The sequence below is a fragment of the Chiloscyllium plagiosum genome, chromosome 1, assembly GCF_004010195.1.
Source record: "Chiloscyllium plagiosum isolate BGI_BamShark_2017 chromosome 1, ASM401019v2, whole genome shotgun sequence".
In the NCBI taxonomy this organism is placed as follows: Eukaryota; Metazoa; Chordata; class Chondrichthyes; order Orectolobiformes; family Hemiscylliidae; genus Chiloscyllium; species Chiloscyllium plagiosum.
This window is the reverse complement of record NC_057710.1, coordinates 95966900-95984932: the sequence shown is the minus strand read 5'-3', so window position 1 is coordinate 95984932 and position 18033 is coordinate 95966900. Positions and strand designations below refer to the sequence as shown.

Sequence of the window (18033 nt, the reverse complement as noted above, 5' to 3'; positions counted from 1 at the left end):
CATTTTCATTATTCCTTTAGCCTATAAGCCAACTTCCAAAGTCTTTATCCTGCATTTAACCACCTCTTCAGTTTTTCTTTTGTACCAATGTTTAGATAACAAATGATCCATTTTATTTGGGATTGACTTAATCATCCAGAGTTATTTATTTCTTCTTTCCTATCGTTTAATGCTCTTATAATCAAACTATATTATATCTCCTTTACTATAACCACTCCATTCTTTTGTTGAACCAGTTCCAAGATAAAATAGTTACTAGTAATAAAATCAAATGAAGTATTAATGAAATGAGTGATATTTAATCTTTTTAATCCATGTTTGAAAGAAATTAAGATGTCAAGACTTTAAGTTGGCATTGTGCTAAATAAATGGTTAAGCCGTAATAAGGTTGTAGGAAGAAATAACAGAAGTTAGTGTTTGGAGATGGTGTATTTTATTTTATTTTATTTTATTTCGTGGGATTCTGGCCTGAATTTAAGAGTATGGACATTTACAATTTAGCTTATTGGGTTGGCTAATCTATAATAGTATTTAGAATACAGCCTCATTGAGAATGTTGCTGAATTGTTGCTTAAATTGTCATAATTGTATGCAAATGTATTCAAATTATTGGAGAAAAACACTTATACCAATTAAATATACATGTTTCATTGCTCTTCAGATTTTTATTATTGCTGTTTTTGACTGAAATATTTACCAAATTACTGTACAAATAAAATGGGTCATTAATAGTTTAAACAGCATTACATTATTCCTGAATTATGGATCAATGTGGAGCTTGTGGTGGATACAAGAATTCAGAAACAGAAAAGTGACATTGCCAGTACTGTTCATGATAGGAAAAATATTCAAAAATTGCAGAGGAGAAATTTCTATTATTTACTTTGAACGTAGAGATTTTTATATAAATGGCATGTGAAATATTATTAAAAGTAAATTGGTCTTTCAATCTTCACCTAATTACATTCAGTAATATGGATCACTAGAGGACAACATTGTATATAAACTCAATGAGCATATTCTTAGTGCATTGAAATGGGAGATATCTTAGGGATCTTTTAAATTAAAATGGTTGAATATCTTTTGTTCAAATTTGTGAAGTTTTCAGTACAGTATGACAGTATGCACCATGACAGATCTATTTTACCCTAAGTATAAAGCAGCATTCTATTTTCCCCAATAGTTGCAATTTTAGCACTTATGTCAATTTTGCTCTGGGACAAAATAATTATTTTGTTAGCTGCTGTAATTTTAAGAGCACTGTATGCATACACAAATCTACCTTTCCTAGCACTTCCGGCACAATCATCTGTCCTTGGTATTGTATGAATGAGTAACCAAAAAAGGTGGCAACTTTTCATTCCCAAAGCATTTGTGTAATGTCAAATGTTCAGAGCTCATATTTCATTAATACTCAAGTTATGGTCCCTGACCCCTGTGAATATACTTTTGTGGCCATGTTTTAATTTGTTAAAAATAATTTATTACAATAAGGCTGTTATCCTGTCATATCACTGTGCCCGTGCAATGTCAATTTTATTTTCAAACCCCTTACATGATGTATAGAAAGTATTATAATGAAGTTCTGATATTCTGATGAGTAAGCTTGTTTTTTTTAAATGCACAGAAAAGTATAAACTACATGGTGCCATTTATGCAGCACACACAATGAATACAATTCTGCCTGTAATCTCCAATTAGAATGCTGCACGTTCATTATTAGTCTTATACCTTTAACAGATTTGCACTTTATATATATTCTTTGTAAATGTAACACTGTACACAATTAAATTGTAACAAATTTACCCTCCTTTGTAGTTTTTATTTCTTTAAACTTTTAACAAAATACGGTTCAGTAGTAAATTGAGATACCATAAGTGGATTCTGCATCACAATACATGATATTAGTCAGTATTTGACAATGCTTTTCAACTTCAAATTCAATAAATGAAATTTATAAATTATAGGTATAAAGGTCGTTCCTGGAAGCATGAAGAAGCAAGAATTGAAGCAACAATGTGCTGTATGTGCAGCAAAAAGGACTTGAAGGCAGGATGTTCTCTGTGCTCATTAAAAAGATTTGAAGCCATGATTTTCTGTGTTCCATCAAATATTTCCAATTGCTAAGCATATACACCTGTCTGTAGAGACTGAAAACAGGTTTGGTTGAACAGCACCTACTTTCCCAATGAAATTAATGGACATCTTGAACTCGTCAGTTTTTTTTGTATTAAAGCTCCAAATGGATGCATTGGACGTGGAAAGAACTGAACAGAGGAGCAGTAGCATTGGGAGTTAGGAGAAGGGTTACCACTTCCAACTAACATCTATTTCAGGAAGAATGCAGAAAGGTTCTTTGCATAAAAAAACTCACTTCCATGCACCTTCATCTCTAACCTGTAGGAAGCACACTGGGAATTTATACTCTGATCAACTGATCATTAGTTTGTTGATTGGAAAATTACGGACTACACATATTTGATTCCATACAATAAACACCTTGCAAATGCTGCTTCCTGTTCCATACAGATGGCTTTCAATACATTAAATAAATTTTAGCAAATCCAAAAACCCCTCAAATTAACAATTTACTTTAAAGCAACTGTGATGTCCTGATGAGAGCACGCACCTCTTTGATTGGCTGAGTCATGAGGGAGCCATCAATTTTTCCCATCTGTATTTATGAATTATTCTCATGCCAGTTAATGATTTCAAAAGGACAGTTTTTGTTAGGTGTTTTCCTGTTTCTTTTCTGTTCTGATTGCAGTGTCAGCTGGAATTATTAAACAGTTTAAAACCAGAAGTGAATCTTGTAACTTATTGATTTAATTTACCTTCCCCTAACCATTGGCCAATATGATGCCGATGAGCCTGTTTCAGGCAGGTAAAGATACTATCCCTAAAGAGACCTTGCAGAAATGGTCAGTAAAAGCCCTACTTCCAAGGTATTCAGTTACATTCCTTCTTGAAATACAGCTGTAGCGTGGCACCAAGCTGGAGAAGAGTCATAGAATCCGAACAGTGTGGAAACAGGCCAATTAGCACAACAAGTCCACATCAACCCTCTGAAGGGTAACCCATCCAGACCCATTCCCCTACCCTATTACACTACATTTACCCCTGACTAATTCACTTAACTTACACATCCCTGAACACTATGGGCAATTTAGCAGGGCCAATTCACCTAACGTGCATATCTTTGGATTGTGGGAGACACAGGGAGAATGTGCAAACTTCACACGGACAGTTGCACAGGGCTGGAATCGAACCTAGGTCCCTGATGCTGTAAGGCAGCAGTGCTAACTACTGAGCCACTCGAAAGTCAGGGGAGATGCTGGTGGCCACAAATTTTCTGGGGGAGTTTGTACACAGTAGCAAAACTCTGGATTCCGATCTTGACCCAACACCCGTGGACGCACTTGAAAAAACATCTGTGTAATAATCAGGTATAGGAACCTTCCTAATCTTTCCTCAAGACTTGCAGCACTCCCAACTGTAATCCAGCTAACTCACGAAACATTATCTAAGTCATTTTGACCACAACAGGCACTGCTGAAATCAATAACCTTGGTGGATTTTGGGCAGAAATTGGATTTGGTGAGATTGGATGGGCAGGGAAAATCTTGCATAAGCCAGTGGAACTTATCAGTCTTGCTCCTAAGTAACTCCAATATACTATACAAAGACATTAAAATTCATGAGATTTAAAGGTGTATGGGATTCATGGCTCAGTGGCTGCATGGGTAAAAAAATTGACTAAGGAACAAAAAGTTGGGAGTAGTTATGAATTGTTGAATTTTAGAACTGGATATGGGTGTGAAAGGTCAGTGAGCCAGTGTGCTGGTCTTCCCTTGTGGCCATATTGGGACCACTATTTTAATTGCATATTAATGGCATGGATTTGAACAGCAAATAATTTTAAAGTTTGTAGATGTTGCAAAACTATAAAGTTCAGTAAAAATGAGAAAGGTATTAAACAGACTTCAGGAGAACATATGCTGCTGAAATGGGGAGTGGAGTGGAAGATGACATTTAATGCAGAGACAGTGAAATTATTCATTTTGTTAGGGAGACAAAGGAGAGGCAATACTACTATATATTTTTCTAGGCATGCAGAGAGACTTTCAGGTGTATGAATGTAAGTTTTGAAAATGGTAGTACAATTTCGAAAGCTGTTAAAAAGACATGTTGTTGGCTTTATAAATAGTGACAGTTGACAGTACAAAACAAAAAAATTATGATAGACTTTTACAAAACATTGGTAGGAAACACTGGGGAGATTGGAATTATTTACTTTAAGAAGAGTAGTTAAAGGGATATTTCATTGAGTTGTTGATATAGAATTGTGATGGAGTGAAAAATGAATAAGTAGAAAAATTGTTACTCATGGTGGAAATGTCAGTAAGGTAAGATGTAAGACACAAGAACCAGAAAAATCCAGAAGGAAAACAAAAGAACCTTGGAAAGTTCTGAAATGGAATGCATTGCCAAAAGGGTCATGGAAGCATGTACAATAATACTTTTTCACAAAAGATTGGATAAGTATTTGGAGAAAACCTTGCAGTACCACAGTAAAAGAGTAGGACACACCTTTCTCTTTATTCTCCATGGGATGTCAGCATTGATGACACAAGGCTAGAATTTGCTGGCCATCCCTAATTGTCTTGGAACTCAGTTGCTTGCTTAGCCATTTCAGAGGACAATTGAGAGTGCATTATTATGAATTTGTTGTCACTTATAAAGGTTCCCCCCCCCCCCCCCAAAGGGCATCAGTGAATCAGAAAAGTGTTTCATGGTCACTATTCCTAAGAATAGGTTTTAATTCCAGATTTTTTAAAAAATCAGTTTAAATTCTTCCTCAGCATGATGTGAACCACTGGTTGCTAGAACAATAGCCTGGGTCTCTTCGTTACTTGTCCAATGACATTACATGTGAGCAGAAGTAGATCGTTCATCCTCTTCAGCCTGCTCTGCTTTTCAATGAGATCACAACTGATCAGTTTGTTTTTCGAAGTCCCTGTGCCGTCTATATCTGGTAACCTTAGATTTTTGTTAGGCAAGGGATTCATCGACTAGTGCTTTAGAAATATATAATGAATCATCTACATTGCTTTCGGAGGTAGAGAATTCTAAACTCTCTCAATGCTTAGGGAAGAAAAACCTCTCCTAAGAAAAACCTAAGAGTGAAGCTTACTGTTAAAATGTTGCCCCCTATTTCTGAACTGACCCACAAGATTACCCAAATATTACTGTGGGCGGCACGGTGGCACAGTGGTTAGCACTGCTGCCTCACAGCGCCTGAGACCCGGGTTCAATTCCTGACTCAGGCGACTGACTGTGTGGAGTTTGCACGTTCTCCCCGTGTCTGCGTGGGTTTCCTCCGGGTGCTCCGGTTTCCTCCCACAGTCCAAAGATGTGCAGGGTCAGGTGAATTGGCCATGCTAAATTGCCCGTAGTGTTAGGTAAAGGGGTAAATGTAGGGGTATGGGTGGGTTTCGCTTCGGCGGGTCTGTGTGGACTTGTTGGGCCGAAGGGCCTGTTTCCACACTGTAATGTAATCAAAAAAAAATCAAATAATCAAAGAGGAAACATCCTTTCCATGTATACCTTGTCAAAATCTCTTTTGGATTTTATACTGAATTCAAATCACCTCTCAATCTTCTAAACTTGTGGAAACAGGCCCAACCTACCCTGATCAGACAACCTATTAATTCCAGATGTCAAATTGGCAAACTTCCTCTGAACTCCCTCCTTTGTATTTGCTTGCTTCTTTGAATGGGAAAACCATAACTGCACATTGCATTCAAGATGGGACCTCACTGCATATGAAGACTCAGGCCTTAGAATACCTCTGCATCACAGAATTCTGCAGTCATTCTCCATTTAAATATTACTGTGCTTTTTCACTCTTGCTGCGAAACTGAACTTCATATTTTCCTATTCTATACCATCTGTCTGACTTTTGCCCAATCGAACTATTTATATTTATTTGTAATCTCCTTATACTTTTGTTACAACATATTTTTCTACCGGTTTTGGTGCCATCTGCAAATTTTGCTACTATACCTTCGCTCCCATCTAATTTAATCCTGTGGAACTCCACCCATTACATCCTGCCGATCAAAACTCATTTATGCATGTATTCTGTAAGCCAGCCAATCTTCTCTCCATTGTATTACGATACCCTGCACTATCAGCATTTATCTTGGAACAACCTTTGATGTGCAACCTTATCAAATGCCTTCTGGAAATAAAAGTACAGTAAGTCTGTAGACTTTCCATTATCCCAAACACGTTACTCCTTAAACAAACTCCAATACAGAGGAACCTCGATTATCTGGCATTCAATTATTGGAATATCGGATTATACGGCAAGATCGCAAGGTCCCGATGCTTGGCTAAACTATGTTATCCGGCATCCAATTACCTGGAATTCGATTAACCGAATGAAGTACTCCCTGCACGTATCCTTCAGTTCGTCGAGGTTCCTCTGTTAATCATGATTTTGATGAAACTAAGCTGACCCTGATTACCTTGAAGTGCACAGCTGTAAACCCATTAATGATCAATTTGAATAGTGTCCCCATGACAGACATCCAGCCTACTCAACTGTTTCCTGCCCCCTTCCTTCTTGGACTGAGGGGTTATAGCAACTACGTTTTAGTCCAATGGAACATTTTATGAATCTAAGGAAGTTTGAAAAATTAATACCTATTACCTGATTGGAAAGTTCTTTTAAGGCGCTTGAATGAAATCCATCTGGACCTGGAGACTTGTTAGTCTGCAGCTCCAAGAGTGCTTAGTGCCATTTTCATGATTGACAGAAACAAACTATTTACTTATTTCATCCATTTTTTTTAAAAATCATGAATTAGTAACTATTCTCTCTCAAGAGGATGAATTGTAAATTTACTTTTCCTTTTTAAACTTATAGAAACACTTACTAGTTTCCCCTCATACTCTTAATTTCTTCCTCCTGATTAAGCTTTTAGATATTCTTTGTCATTTTTTCTATTCTGAATCAATCATCTGATCTACCAAATGTCTGCCACTGAATTGCTACTGGTCTTTGTTAGTTCACATCAGCTTTCATGCTCACATATTGCCCTTACTTCTGTTTAAAATACAAGTCTGAGGTCCAACCTGCACACTCTCAAAGCGAATGTAAAATTCAATAATATGCTACCCAGTGGTGCCATTACTCAGTAATCATTTAAATCCTGTCATATTGCACAATACCAAGTTAAATATAATGCTCTCTAAGCATTTTATGAAATTCCCATCAAGGCTACCAATGTCAATCTCATTTTTTCAGTTTACTAGTAGATTAAAGTCACCCGTAATTATTGCTGCCCCTTTATCACCAACACTTAATATTTCTTCTTGCATACTTTGTTCCATATTGGGGCTAGTTAGGTAGCCTGTAGATCACTCCTGCTAGTGACTATTCCACCCTCAACTCCACCCAAAACAATTCTACCCTAACCAAGATCATTTCTAACTATTACACAAATGGTATCCTTGATTAGCAATGTCACACCTCTGTCTCTGCCTAGGTTCATATTCTTCTCGAATGTCAAACACAACTCAGTGTTCAGAACTCAATTTGTGCTATCCTGCAACCATGTCTCTATGGCTTACAATACTTATTTCAGTGTGAGCTATCATTTGTATTTTCAATCAATCTAGGCCTACCTGACAGCCTGTCACAGAGAGGTGCCTTTCTTCCCATCTCCTCTAGGTGATGCTGATTGCTTGCTTCAAGTGCCCTGACCTCACTCACACCTTGTACAATCTTTGCAAAAGTATGACTCTTTAACAAGCAGATTGGACTGAGTGGCCTGCACCTGTTGGAATACCAGATACCCTTTTTTAAACATTAAAGATTTTTTTTCTTCCTTGCCACAATAGGTAATATCCATCCAGGTAGATGATCTGTTTACAGCAATTTACAAATTGTTGCTCTAAAAGCACCTAATAAAGATGTACAAGAACAGACTGAATTACCATTTCCTAGGTGCATATTGATAATGGAGGATGTGACATTCACTTATGTAGCAGTGTAAACAATTCACTGGTGAGTCATGATAGTCTTTTGTAAAGTTAGCAGATAAGAATTGAGTAGGCCTTCATTAAACAGGTGTTTGGGATGAACAAGACTTTAATGGTGGTCAGTGTATTGAGTACATGGGGTGGCAGGTCATGTTGCGGCTACACTGGACATTAGTAAAGACACTTGGAATACTGCATGCAATTCTGGTCTCCCTGCTTTAGGAAGGATGTTGTGAAACTTTAAAGGGTTCAGAAAAGATTTAGAGACCTTGAAAGGGTTCAGAAAAGGATGTTGCCAGGGTATTGGAGGGTTTGAGCTATAGCGAGAGGCTGAATAGGCCAGGGCTATTTTCCCTGCAGCATTGGAGGCTGAGGGGTGACCTTATAGAGGTTTATAAAATCATGAGGGGCATGGACAGAGTAACTAGACAAGGTCGTTTCCCTGGGAAGGGGGGATGGTAGTGTCACTACTTCTGAGCCAGGTGGTTTGGGCACAAATCCCACCTGCTCCAGAGGTGTGATATAAGCATCTAACAGGTTAATTTATAAAAAGAAAATGAATTCTCAAACACCTCTATATTTTATTGATACTAAAATGTTTTTTAATGTCAGTTTTGGAATGACCTATACTTTATTTTTGAAATGTAAAAAGGCTTAAGGAAGTAAATAACACGGTATATCATTCTTTAAAATGGACATCATCTAAGCTGGCAAATGGTGGTAGATTTAATTTTTTCCATAAGTTACGTTTGGCTCCATGTGCGGATTACAGTTTGTGCTGCAGACCAAGAGTGGAAGGAGATAGTCCCTGAAAGACATGTAAATAACAAAAAGTGCCTTTAACTGTCAATATGTGAACATTTTGTTTTGTGTGCTCAGTAGCAAAATCAGAGGCAGAATTAAACATACTGGTTATGCAGTTTATTCTCACAATGGATTACATTTACAAGTGTAAAATCAGTGGGAAGCAGAAGAGAACAGTTACTGTACTGTAAATCAGCTGCTTAATGGCCCACTGGACAGCTCTAACATAGATCGTTTTCCATAGCAATAAGTGTACATAATTATGAGGATTAAAATAAAAAGATAAAATATCAGAGGCCTCAGTGGTTGCTGAGCTACACAGCTCAGGATTTTAACAATGCAACATACTCAATTTAAGATGAAACAGTTTAGAGGTCTGTTGATATCAAAGATAAATCTGCAGTTTCAACAGAGGTCATATCAACCACATAGTAACTGTTGGAATGTAGAATGCCAGTCACTTTTAACAAGGAGTTCCAAATGAAGAGTAAGAAAAATTTACGTTGCACTTGCTGTGTCTACCATGATGTGCATTAACAGTGCACTATACAGCACCAAGTCAATTCAATGGGTTTTCACCAGACTTTTGAGTTTTTAAGAACAGGTTATCTAATGATCTGCAAATGGATTGAACATCCTGCTCTGCCAATGAAATGCCCTCTATTTGTTTATTAAGGCAAGACCGTCAATTCTCCTTCTAAGTGCAACAGAAAATGAGAAGTCCAAGCAGCAATGGTTTTAAATGTGTCTCGGCTTGTATGTACAGCAACTGTTTGATCTTAGAAAACCAGACCCAGGTAGGTTGCGAGTCTATAATTTTAAGACAATTGCTACTACTGACCACAGTGCAACTACAAGAGGAATACTTTGAACTCTGTGGTCCAAGACTGATCCCTGGCAATCTGCTAAGTGACATAAATAAAACTATCAAATATGTGTTTCAAAACACTGATTCAATTTAAGAATGCACTGCCAATCATATATTTTGACCATGAGGCAAAATTGGCCACCTTGCACTCGAGTAAGACCTGCTTCTGGGGAGACAAGACTGGACACAAGAACTAATTCTGTGCCCCACTCTTGCTGAAGTAGTGTTTCTGGTGAGGGGTAAGAATTGGTGAAATGATCCTTATATTGTTGATATTAATATATACATGAATTTGCCTCATGAGCAAGGTTTACAAATGCAAACAGTTTAGTTCTTGTGGTGCAGTGGTAGTGTCCCTAGGTCTGGACCTGGAGATCCTGTTTCAAGTCACACCTACTTCAGAGGTGTGTAATTAATATCTCTAAGCAGATTGACTAAAATTATCTGCAAAGGCCAAGTTGATGAAAGAATCTTAGCTCCTGCAGAAGACATTCAAGGGAGACATCCACAGCTACATGCCACATTATTTACCTGGTTTCAATGAGAATGTTTAAATGTGTGACAGGTATAAACACCAGAATATTGAACATCAGTTAATGTACATACAGCTGTAATTATTTTTAAAGCTGCAAGGTTCCTGCACAAAAAACCCTCCCCATCCCTGTTCTCCTCTCCCCCCCCACAAAAAAAATCAAACAGTTGATAGTTTCTTCATGTAATTAAAACAACAAATAAAGGGGTATTGTTGGGAAGTACAAAAGGATATATCAATGACAACCCATCTGGTAAACTCCTGACACTCCAATATCCCCAATTATCATCAACAAAATCAGTTTGAAACTGGCTTTGTTCCTGTATCACAACAGTACTTTGGCTCATTGTAAGGAGAGAATAAGAACAATGAATGTTTAATTACCTTCATGTCAGTCGACAGTATTTAGAAATTAATTCGCTACAATGTGAGAACTGACAGTAGAACATAAAATAACTCAATTGAGATATTTCAATATAAAATATAATAAATAAAATAAAAAATATTTTCATGAATTTGCCTTTTTTTTTAAAAAGTTTACTTGCTGTTTTGCTTAAAATAGCTATATGGCATGCACAGCAGTGACACAGCAATTTGTCTAGAAAGCCACTGCTTATAATGGATGCATAGATAACATTCATAATCTAGTTACAACTAGCTTGTGTACTCATTAAAAAAATAAAAATAAGTACTGATATTCTTCTACAAGTATTGCATTTATAGCAACAAAAACAACTGGTTTAAATAATAGGTTGTTTAACAAACTGACAAAAACTCCTCCAAAAACATACCATTTGGTCAAATCCAGCCTGATTTTCTTTTCAATCACAGATCTGGTTTTGCTGCATTGTGCATTAGTTATAAATATTCTGTAAAAGCACTGCACACACGTTTGTGACCTTGATGTAACACACAATGTGCCTCTATTTGCAAATAATGCAGTTTCAATTTGCATATCTGCAGCTTGAAAACCTTATAATTAAAACAATTACCACTGGACCTGTGACACCACTTTCTTCCCAAGTAGAATTTTAAAACAGGAGTTCACAATATGATTGTTTTTTTTTCTAAACCTATGGAAAACACTGAAATATTTACATTGTGTTCAAATGCAATATGAAACTAGAGAAAGTAAACATTAAAATTAACTGATTTTGAAGCCAAACAAAACCTTTTGGTGCAGTTAAAACAGGAAGTGAGACTGGGATTTATTGGAAAGCATGACAAAAACCCTACTAATACCTGTTGCCAGCCTGAAAGGAACATGATTGTAAAGTGATATTTGTATTATCCTTTCGGGTTCATTCTCCAGGTCAATTATTTATTGTGTATATTTTCACTCACAATTTTAAGAAATTTCAACTCCGCGCCCGCCCCATCCCTACTCCATTGCTGATGCCTCTGAATTCCACATTAGCAATACTTCAATATTCTTCATAAACTGGATGTGATATTATCCATAGCTTTCAGCTCAGCTGAGATCTATCTGCTCTGATTCATCTCACACACCTCTAGTTCACCAGTTGAATTATGATAGAAATATATCGCTTTCTTTGTCCTGTATTTTTTTAAAACCTCATTTATCTTCAGACCTGAACTCAAACCTTTCTCCATGTGACATTAAAAAATGCTAATAGAAATTTGAACTAGCAATTTGGTGACAATACTTACATTACAATTGACTGTTATTTAAGAAATTAAACTTACTTTGCTTCGATAAACAAATACCTCAAATGTGTTTGTTGAACTTTTGAAAGATTTAGCAGGATATTTATTAGGGTAGTTGACACATAGGTTTTCCAATTTGCCTTATTCTAGGAGCTAAATGCTCTAAAAAGGATTTAATTCATAATTCTATTAAGATATTTTGTACATGCCTACTTCTTTCACTCCATCATCTTAAAGCTGAAGAAAACTACTGACATCTTTATTACCCAGTACAGCTAGGCAAAAACAAACATGGTATTTAACACAAATAGCCAACAGTCTGACAAGTTGAAATACTCCCAGGTATTCTTGGCATATTTCCAAATTACACTGCATAAAGCAATGATGCAGATTTCATCAATAAATGGCCCAAGCAGCAAAGAATATTTTCTACAAATGGCTTCTGATTATTAAAACTGTGAAGTTTTAAGTGATTAAAAGCTGATACAATAACTAAAGATTAATTAGTAAACCTTTTCTGTTTTCTAAAAAAATATTCATAGGACATAATAAACTTTTATGGCTTATGGCTAAATATTGTTCTATGTTACAGGGAAAATGTACAGCTTGTGGCTAGGACAATGATTATGAAATGAGCTTATGAAAGCTGACAAAACGGGTGAGCTGCACACCTCTATGTTTCAACATTAGTTTAAGTTGTTTTAATTGGTACTTCCTTCATTGACAGCAAACAGCAGAGCAACAAGGGATAATTTTTGATCACCTTATAAGTCAGGACACAGGATCACACAACTGCAATGGCCAAAAGGATACTACTGACTGAAAGGAACAGTTCTATTATAGTCTAAACACCACTATGATACACCAGTGTTAGTGACAGAATAAGTGCACTAGTAAATACTTCTGGTGTAAGGTTGATTGTGAGAATTCCAGCCTGAATGACAATGAGATAAACTGCTTGGGCATCGTTTAATCCAGGGTGTACAGAAATTCCAGATACCTTCCACTGGTTAGTGAATTCAAACGTTGATAGCAGAAAGTTATTCATGCGCCTCCCAAAATGTCATGATGAGGAATGAGACAACATGCTCGTCTTACATTAATTTTAACATGAAACAATATATGTTGAAGACAAGAGGATCAGCATATATAACTTGAAGGCTCAACATCTGCACGGATCATGTTGTGTCCTCTCAGTTATTTCTAGACTAACGTCTAAAGGGATCTTTTCAATCCTCTTCATGGTGATTCAGATATTGGTCGCTTTTGTTTTAAAGTGTCAATGAGAGACAAAACTCCACGTTTTACACTGGTTGTGACACGTCTTGTCACAGAGTCTGTTGGAGGACCAGAAGAGCACATCCTTGGAGGAGGAGGTCTGGCTACTAAACATTTCTGGTACCGAAGCTAAAAAACAAAAAGCATTAAATACAATTAGTTGTAATTTTCTTAAGATAATCAACCAGAAAATATAGAGTATTAAGTATAGACATTTCGCAACTGTTAAAATAATTTATTTGAAAATAGTTCAAATTGCTTTGTTAACCATTTCAATTTAAAATTGAAGATCTAACAAAAACTAAAATAGGATATAGAATTACATGCAAAAATAGTGAAGTTGTAGTACATTAGAGCTTAGCTGTGATGCAATATGCAGCTGAAACTAACTGAGCTGCAAAGTCAAATAAAGTAAATGTCAAAGATGAAGTGTTGGTCATACTGTGATATTTACAAAGCAAGACAAAAAACCTAATTTAAAGGTAATTCTGGCATGTGGCTACTGTCTATGATGCAAAGAAAAAAATATAGCTGAATTTATTTCAGCAATCTCAACAAATCATGAGCGAAGAAGTCTTAGTCTTGCATGAAACACTATAGTATGACTGGTGAATTGTGTGACATACTTGAGGTATCATAAGAAACTCCTTACTTTTCAATTTTCACGAATGTACTAGTTGACTTAAAGCACATTGCAACTTTGACATAGGCATATTGTTAAAAACTAAAAAAAAGCTACACACCATACATGCAGCCTGCACAGCCTCTGATACATTCCCTGCATTTGGTTCACACCAGAAGACATGACACTCAAAACGCTGATTTCCGGTGTCCATAATAAAAGCAAATGTATGGATGTCTTTCCCCACACCGATAAACGATAGGAAACGAACACGGCATTCCAACAAAACCTCATCTTCATCCTGCTCCGGGTGGATAAAGAATAATAATAGAAATAGTTGTCATATAGAAGATGAAAATGAGCTTTTTCTCCCTGTATCAATTTTTGTTAGAGAGAAACATTTTAGCAATACGTAAAATTAAAATTTGAACAAAACAGTTGTGCCACTGACTTTAATCACCAATAAACGAATGAGAGATAAATTGAAAATTATTAAGCCACTCCAAAACCCTCCAATTATCTTACAAAAGTTTGAGGGAAAATCTCTTTTTTGATAGAAACAGGATAACTTTAGCACCAATAATTTATATGAATTATTGTACTTAACGCTATTTAAATGTATCTCAACAAAACTAAACTCAACAAACACTCATAGAACATTGTTAGAGTATGGTCGAATTTAAACCACACAGAAATCTCCATGACTCACCTTCTGCCTTATTACTGTCACAGTGGCATCAGCAACATTCATAATAACAGATATCCAGTCCTCCTTGTTAGTTGTGGTCAGCAAACTCTCAATTGCTCCATTCAGTATTTCTATACCTATCAATCATAGCAGAAAACTATAAGGCAAGTCAATATTCTTCCATAAAAGGTGCTGGTATTTCCTTGGAACTGGGCTAAGAGTGGTGTCGGTCGAACAGAATGTACAGGGTTACAGCAAAAATTTTTCATTGCAAAATGTAGGCAAGAGCTTCCCTCATATCCTGCCAAATTCAACCGCAGAATATTTTATACATTTTTCAGCAAATTCTCTGCCAGTCTGACTGATTGGATGGTCATCAGGCAAGATAGACAAGATTCAGATGTGTTGGGGTAAATCAGACATCAAAAGGGGCACATTTAGGGTTAAACAGATATTGTGGGAATGCCTTTTTTTAAAAAAAAAGATTTTTAATCATTTGATCAAAATCAGATTTGATAACAGAGAGGGAGGAAGGGAGTTATCCTGTAAATGCCCCACAGTTTGGGAGGTAGTGGTTCTGTGAACACCCCATGGCCTCCAAGATATTAAAGTTAGAAACTGACATAAAAGTGAAGGTAAGCAAGCTTACATTAAACCATTTTCTCGAGTGCAATTGGTTCCCATTCTCTGCCCCTACCTCCATTTAACCATGAAGTTAGTACTCTCAGCTTGATTTTGAAAATTTCACCATTTTAATTTTCTTAACTGGCCCCAGGCAATATATTTTACTTCTACCATTTTTAGTCTTGTTTTTAAAAATAGCATTATTTCAATTACATTATATTTGTACCTATTTCTAAATACCATGTATATGCAAATATTATAAAGAGTACAAAAAACCTCTAATTCTTTAAAATAAAACAACATATTAGCATCTGCATTAAAAATGATGCCTACTTATACTTTTGTCCTGATTTTATTTGGAAAAAAAGCAACAATAGCTCTAATATTTTTAATCCATGATACCTTACCTAATGGTTTGGCCACAGGCAACATACCAAGGTACTGAACGTGAAACTTCTGTACCAGTTCTGTCTTTGGTGTTGGAAAATCTACTACAGAGCACAAACAAGTTTAGGCACAACAAATTATATTTTCTATTATATGCATGCCATTTTTACATTTGTACAATTTACAGGCACCAGAGTTTATCTGCTTGAATATTTATTAACTTAAAAATCCTCCCCATTATTAATAAAAAAGTTACTGAAATCTTTCCAGACCATAGAGCTGCTCTTTCTTTAGAGCGAGATGATTGGTGGTGGATTAATGTGAGGGTCATCATGTGATGGGCAAGGGGAAAGGTCAAGAAGGAGAGTCCTTCATGGTAACTCAGCTGGTACACAAATTGAACCCACACTGTTGGTCTTACTCTGCATTGCAAAGCAGCTGTCCAGCCAACTGAGCTATTATTAAACCCTTTTATTATTAAGCTAAACAGGCAGCCCAAAACTCTGACTTCAAACTGAAATAAATAAACATTTAAGTTCTCAAAACCCATAGTGTTGGACCACTGTAATCCTGAATTACATTTTTCACAGGATTATAAATATTTTAAAAATCCAATATCTATAAAGCACTCACATTACGGAATTGCCCCCAATTACACAGGAGATATCTTAATCTGCATAAATAGAGGTAACACTAATACTCCTAAACTGTGAACGTAATTACAAATGTCATTAATTGCATCATATTGTTATGATCAGAGATTTGTTTATATTTTATGGATACAGATTAATTATTTTCTTAAATCCATAAACAGTCTGACTATATTCTCAGCAACTCAGATTACAAATCATGTCAAAATGCTTTGACTTGGTGTTTGTTCTCCTTATTTTCAGGGTCAGCTCTTGACACTTTCTACTTTGTCACTTACACAATTAAGAATTACAAATAGTTATTGGAAAAAAAGGAAAATGCAAGCCACTCATAACCTCAGGAAATTCCAAAGTGCTTTATAGCCAAAGAAATTCCTCTGAAGTCATTATGTGGGAACCCTGGGTGCCAATTTGCATGCAGCAAGATCTTATAAACAGCAATAACAGAAATGATCAGGTAATCTCTTTTGTGATTTTGATTGAGGGACAAGTATTTGCCAAGAGATTAGGGATAACCTCACCTCTGCTCTGTGAAATAATACTGAATTGTTGGGAAGGGCAGAAGGAGCATATTTTTACTGCCATTTATGACAGTTACTGTCTAGGACTCCCTCAGCACTACGGAAAACAGTCAGTCAGATTACATGTTCAAATCATTGGAGTGAACTCACACCTTTCTGAATTAGAGATCATTGCACTACCATTAAACATGGCTAAAAACACTGAAATGGACAGTTTGTTCAGAAGAAAATGTTACCTTGTAGAGGAACGTCAAGGTTCATATTGACTCGTTCCTGAGAGATACTGCAAGCCACAGCTTTGGCGTTCCTTCGTTCTGCCATTATCTGCAGAAACAAAAACCATTAGTTATCATCTGAAGTCTTAGTTCCCAACAGCTCAGTAGAAGGAGTTAAAGGGAATAAACATGGAACAAACATAAATAAATGGCTTAACAGGGCCAGTAATGGTGCCACAGCCAGTGTAGGATTAGTTTCAAATAAATGCATTGCTCCAATTTTAAAAATACACAGCTAATTTACAATGCACAGCAAGGTCCCACACAGTAACAGGATAAATTATTAGATAATGTATTGTGTGTAGTCTTTGAATAGCACCATGCAAAATGTAATTTCCACTCGTTAGACTTATTTAACATGTATGAAACATGACATATTATCTTGCTCTTTCAGCACTTTCCAGGTTTACTCACTATTCCAATATCAACTTTGAACGCGAAGATAATCCTCTTTCCAATTTTTCTCTATTGCAAAATGTCTTCATAATGTCTCCTTCCCCTATATATCCAAGCTTTGTCATAGAGTCATAGAGCCATAGAGATGTACAGCATGGAAACAGACCATTCGGTCCCAACCGTCCATGCCGACCAGGTATCCCAACCCAATCTAGTCCCACCTGCCAGCACCTGGCCCATATCCCTCCAAACCCTTCCTATTCATATACCCATCCAAATGCCTCTTAAATGTTGCAATTGTACCAGCCTCCACCACATCATCTGGCAGCTCATTCCATACACGTACCACCCTCTGTGTGAAAAAGTTGCCCCTTAGGTTTCTTTGTCACCAAGACCAAGACCATCTGCCAGTTTTCCCCTTGCCCAGCCAGTCACTCCTCTTGGAAATGGTCTCTGCCCTAGCTCTGAACTTGATTTTCTTCTCTCGAGTCTCTCTCTCTTCATCTTCACTCCCCATCTGAACTAATTTCTTACATGAGATCCACCTCCTGGTCTCCCAATCCTATTCCTAACAAACTGATCATTCAACTTCCCTTCCTTCTATATTAGATGATACTTTAGTGGCTTTTTACCTCTGGATATTATTCCTCCCTGTGTCAGATTTTCCA

The 18033-nt window shown here is 36.5% G+C and overlaps 2 protein-coding genes across 19 annotated transcripts in view; one reads left to right on the top strand and one right to left on the bottom strand.

The window, feature by feature from the left end:
- LOC122550944 (putative methyltransferase NSUN7) overlaps window positions 1-3013 on the top strand; it is a 154566-nt gene extending 151553 nt beyond the window's left edge. For 4 of the 6 annotated variants that reach the window (XM_043692491.1, XM_043692482.1, XM_043692463.1 and 1 more), the window contains one exon: window positions 1968-3012. In XM_043692491.1, coding sequence (XP_043548426.1) covers window positions 1968-2047 — 80 coding nt within the window. In that variant the 3' untranslated portion in view covers window positions 2048-3012. Of the gene's footprint in view, window positions 1-1967 lie in introns of all 6 variants that reach the window. The other 2 variants (XM_043692499.1, XM_043692509.1) reach the window with 2 other exon arrangements.
- Window positions 3014-8958: 5945 nt separating this feature from the next.
- apbb2b (amyloid beta (A4) precursor protein-binding, family B, member 2b) overlaps window positions 8959-18033 on the bottom strand; it is a 265952-nt gene continuing 256877 nt past the window's right edge. For 11 of the 13 annotated variants that reach the window (XM_043692343.1, XM_043692335.1, XM_043692382.1 and 8 more), the window contains 5 exons: window positions 16931-17018; window positions 15544-15627; window positions 14534-14649; window positions 13946-14125; window positions 8959-13331 (listed from right to left, as the gene is read on the bottom strand). In XM_043692343.1, coding sequence (XP_043548278.1) covers window positions 13164-13331; window positions 13946-14125; window positions 14534-14649; window positions 15544-15627; window positions 16931-17018 — 636 coding nt within the window. In that variant the 3' untranslated portion in view covers window positions 8959-13163. The remainder of the gene's footprint in view (window positions 13332-13945; window positions 14126-14533; window positions 14650-15543; window positions 15628-16930; window positions 17019-18033) is intronic. The other 2 variants (XM_043692372.1, XM_043692429.1) reach the window with 1 other exon arrangement.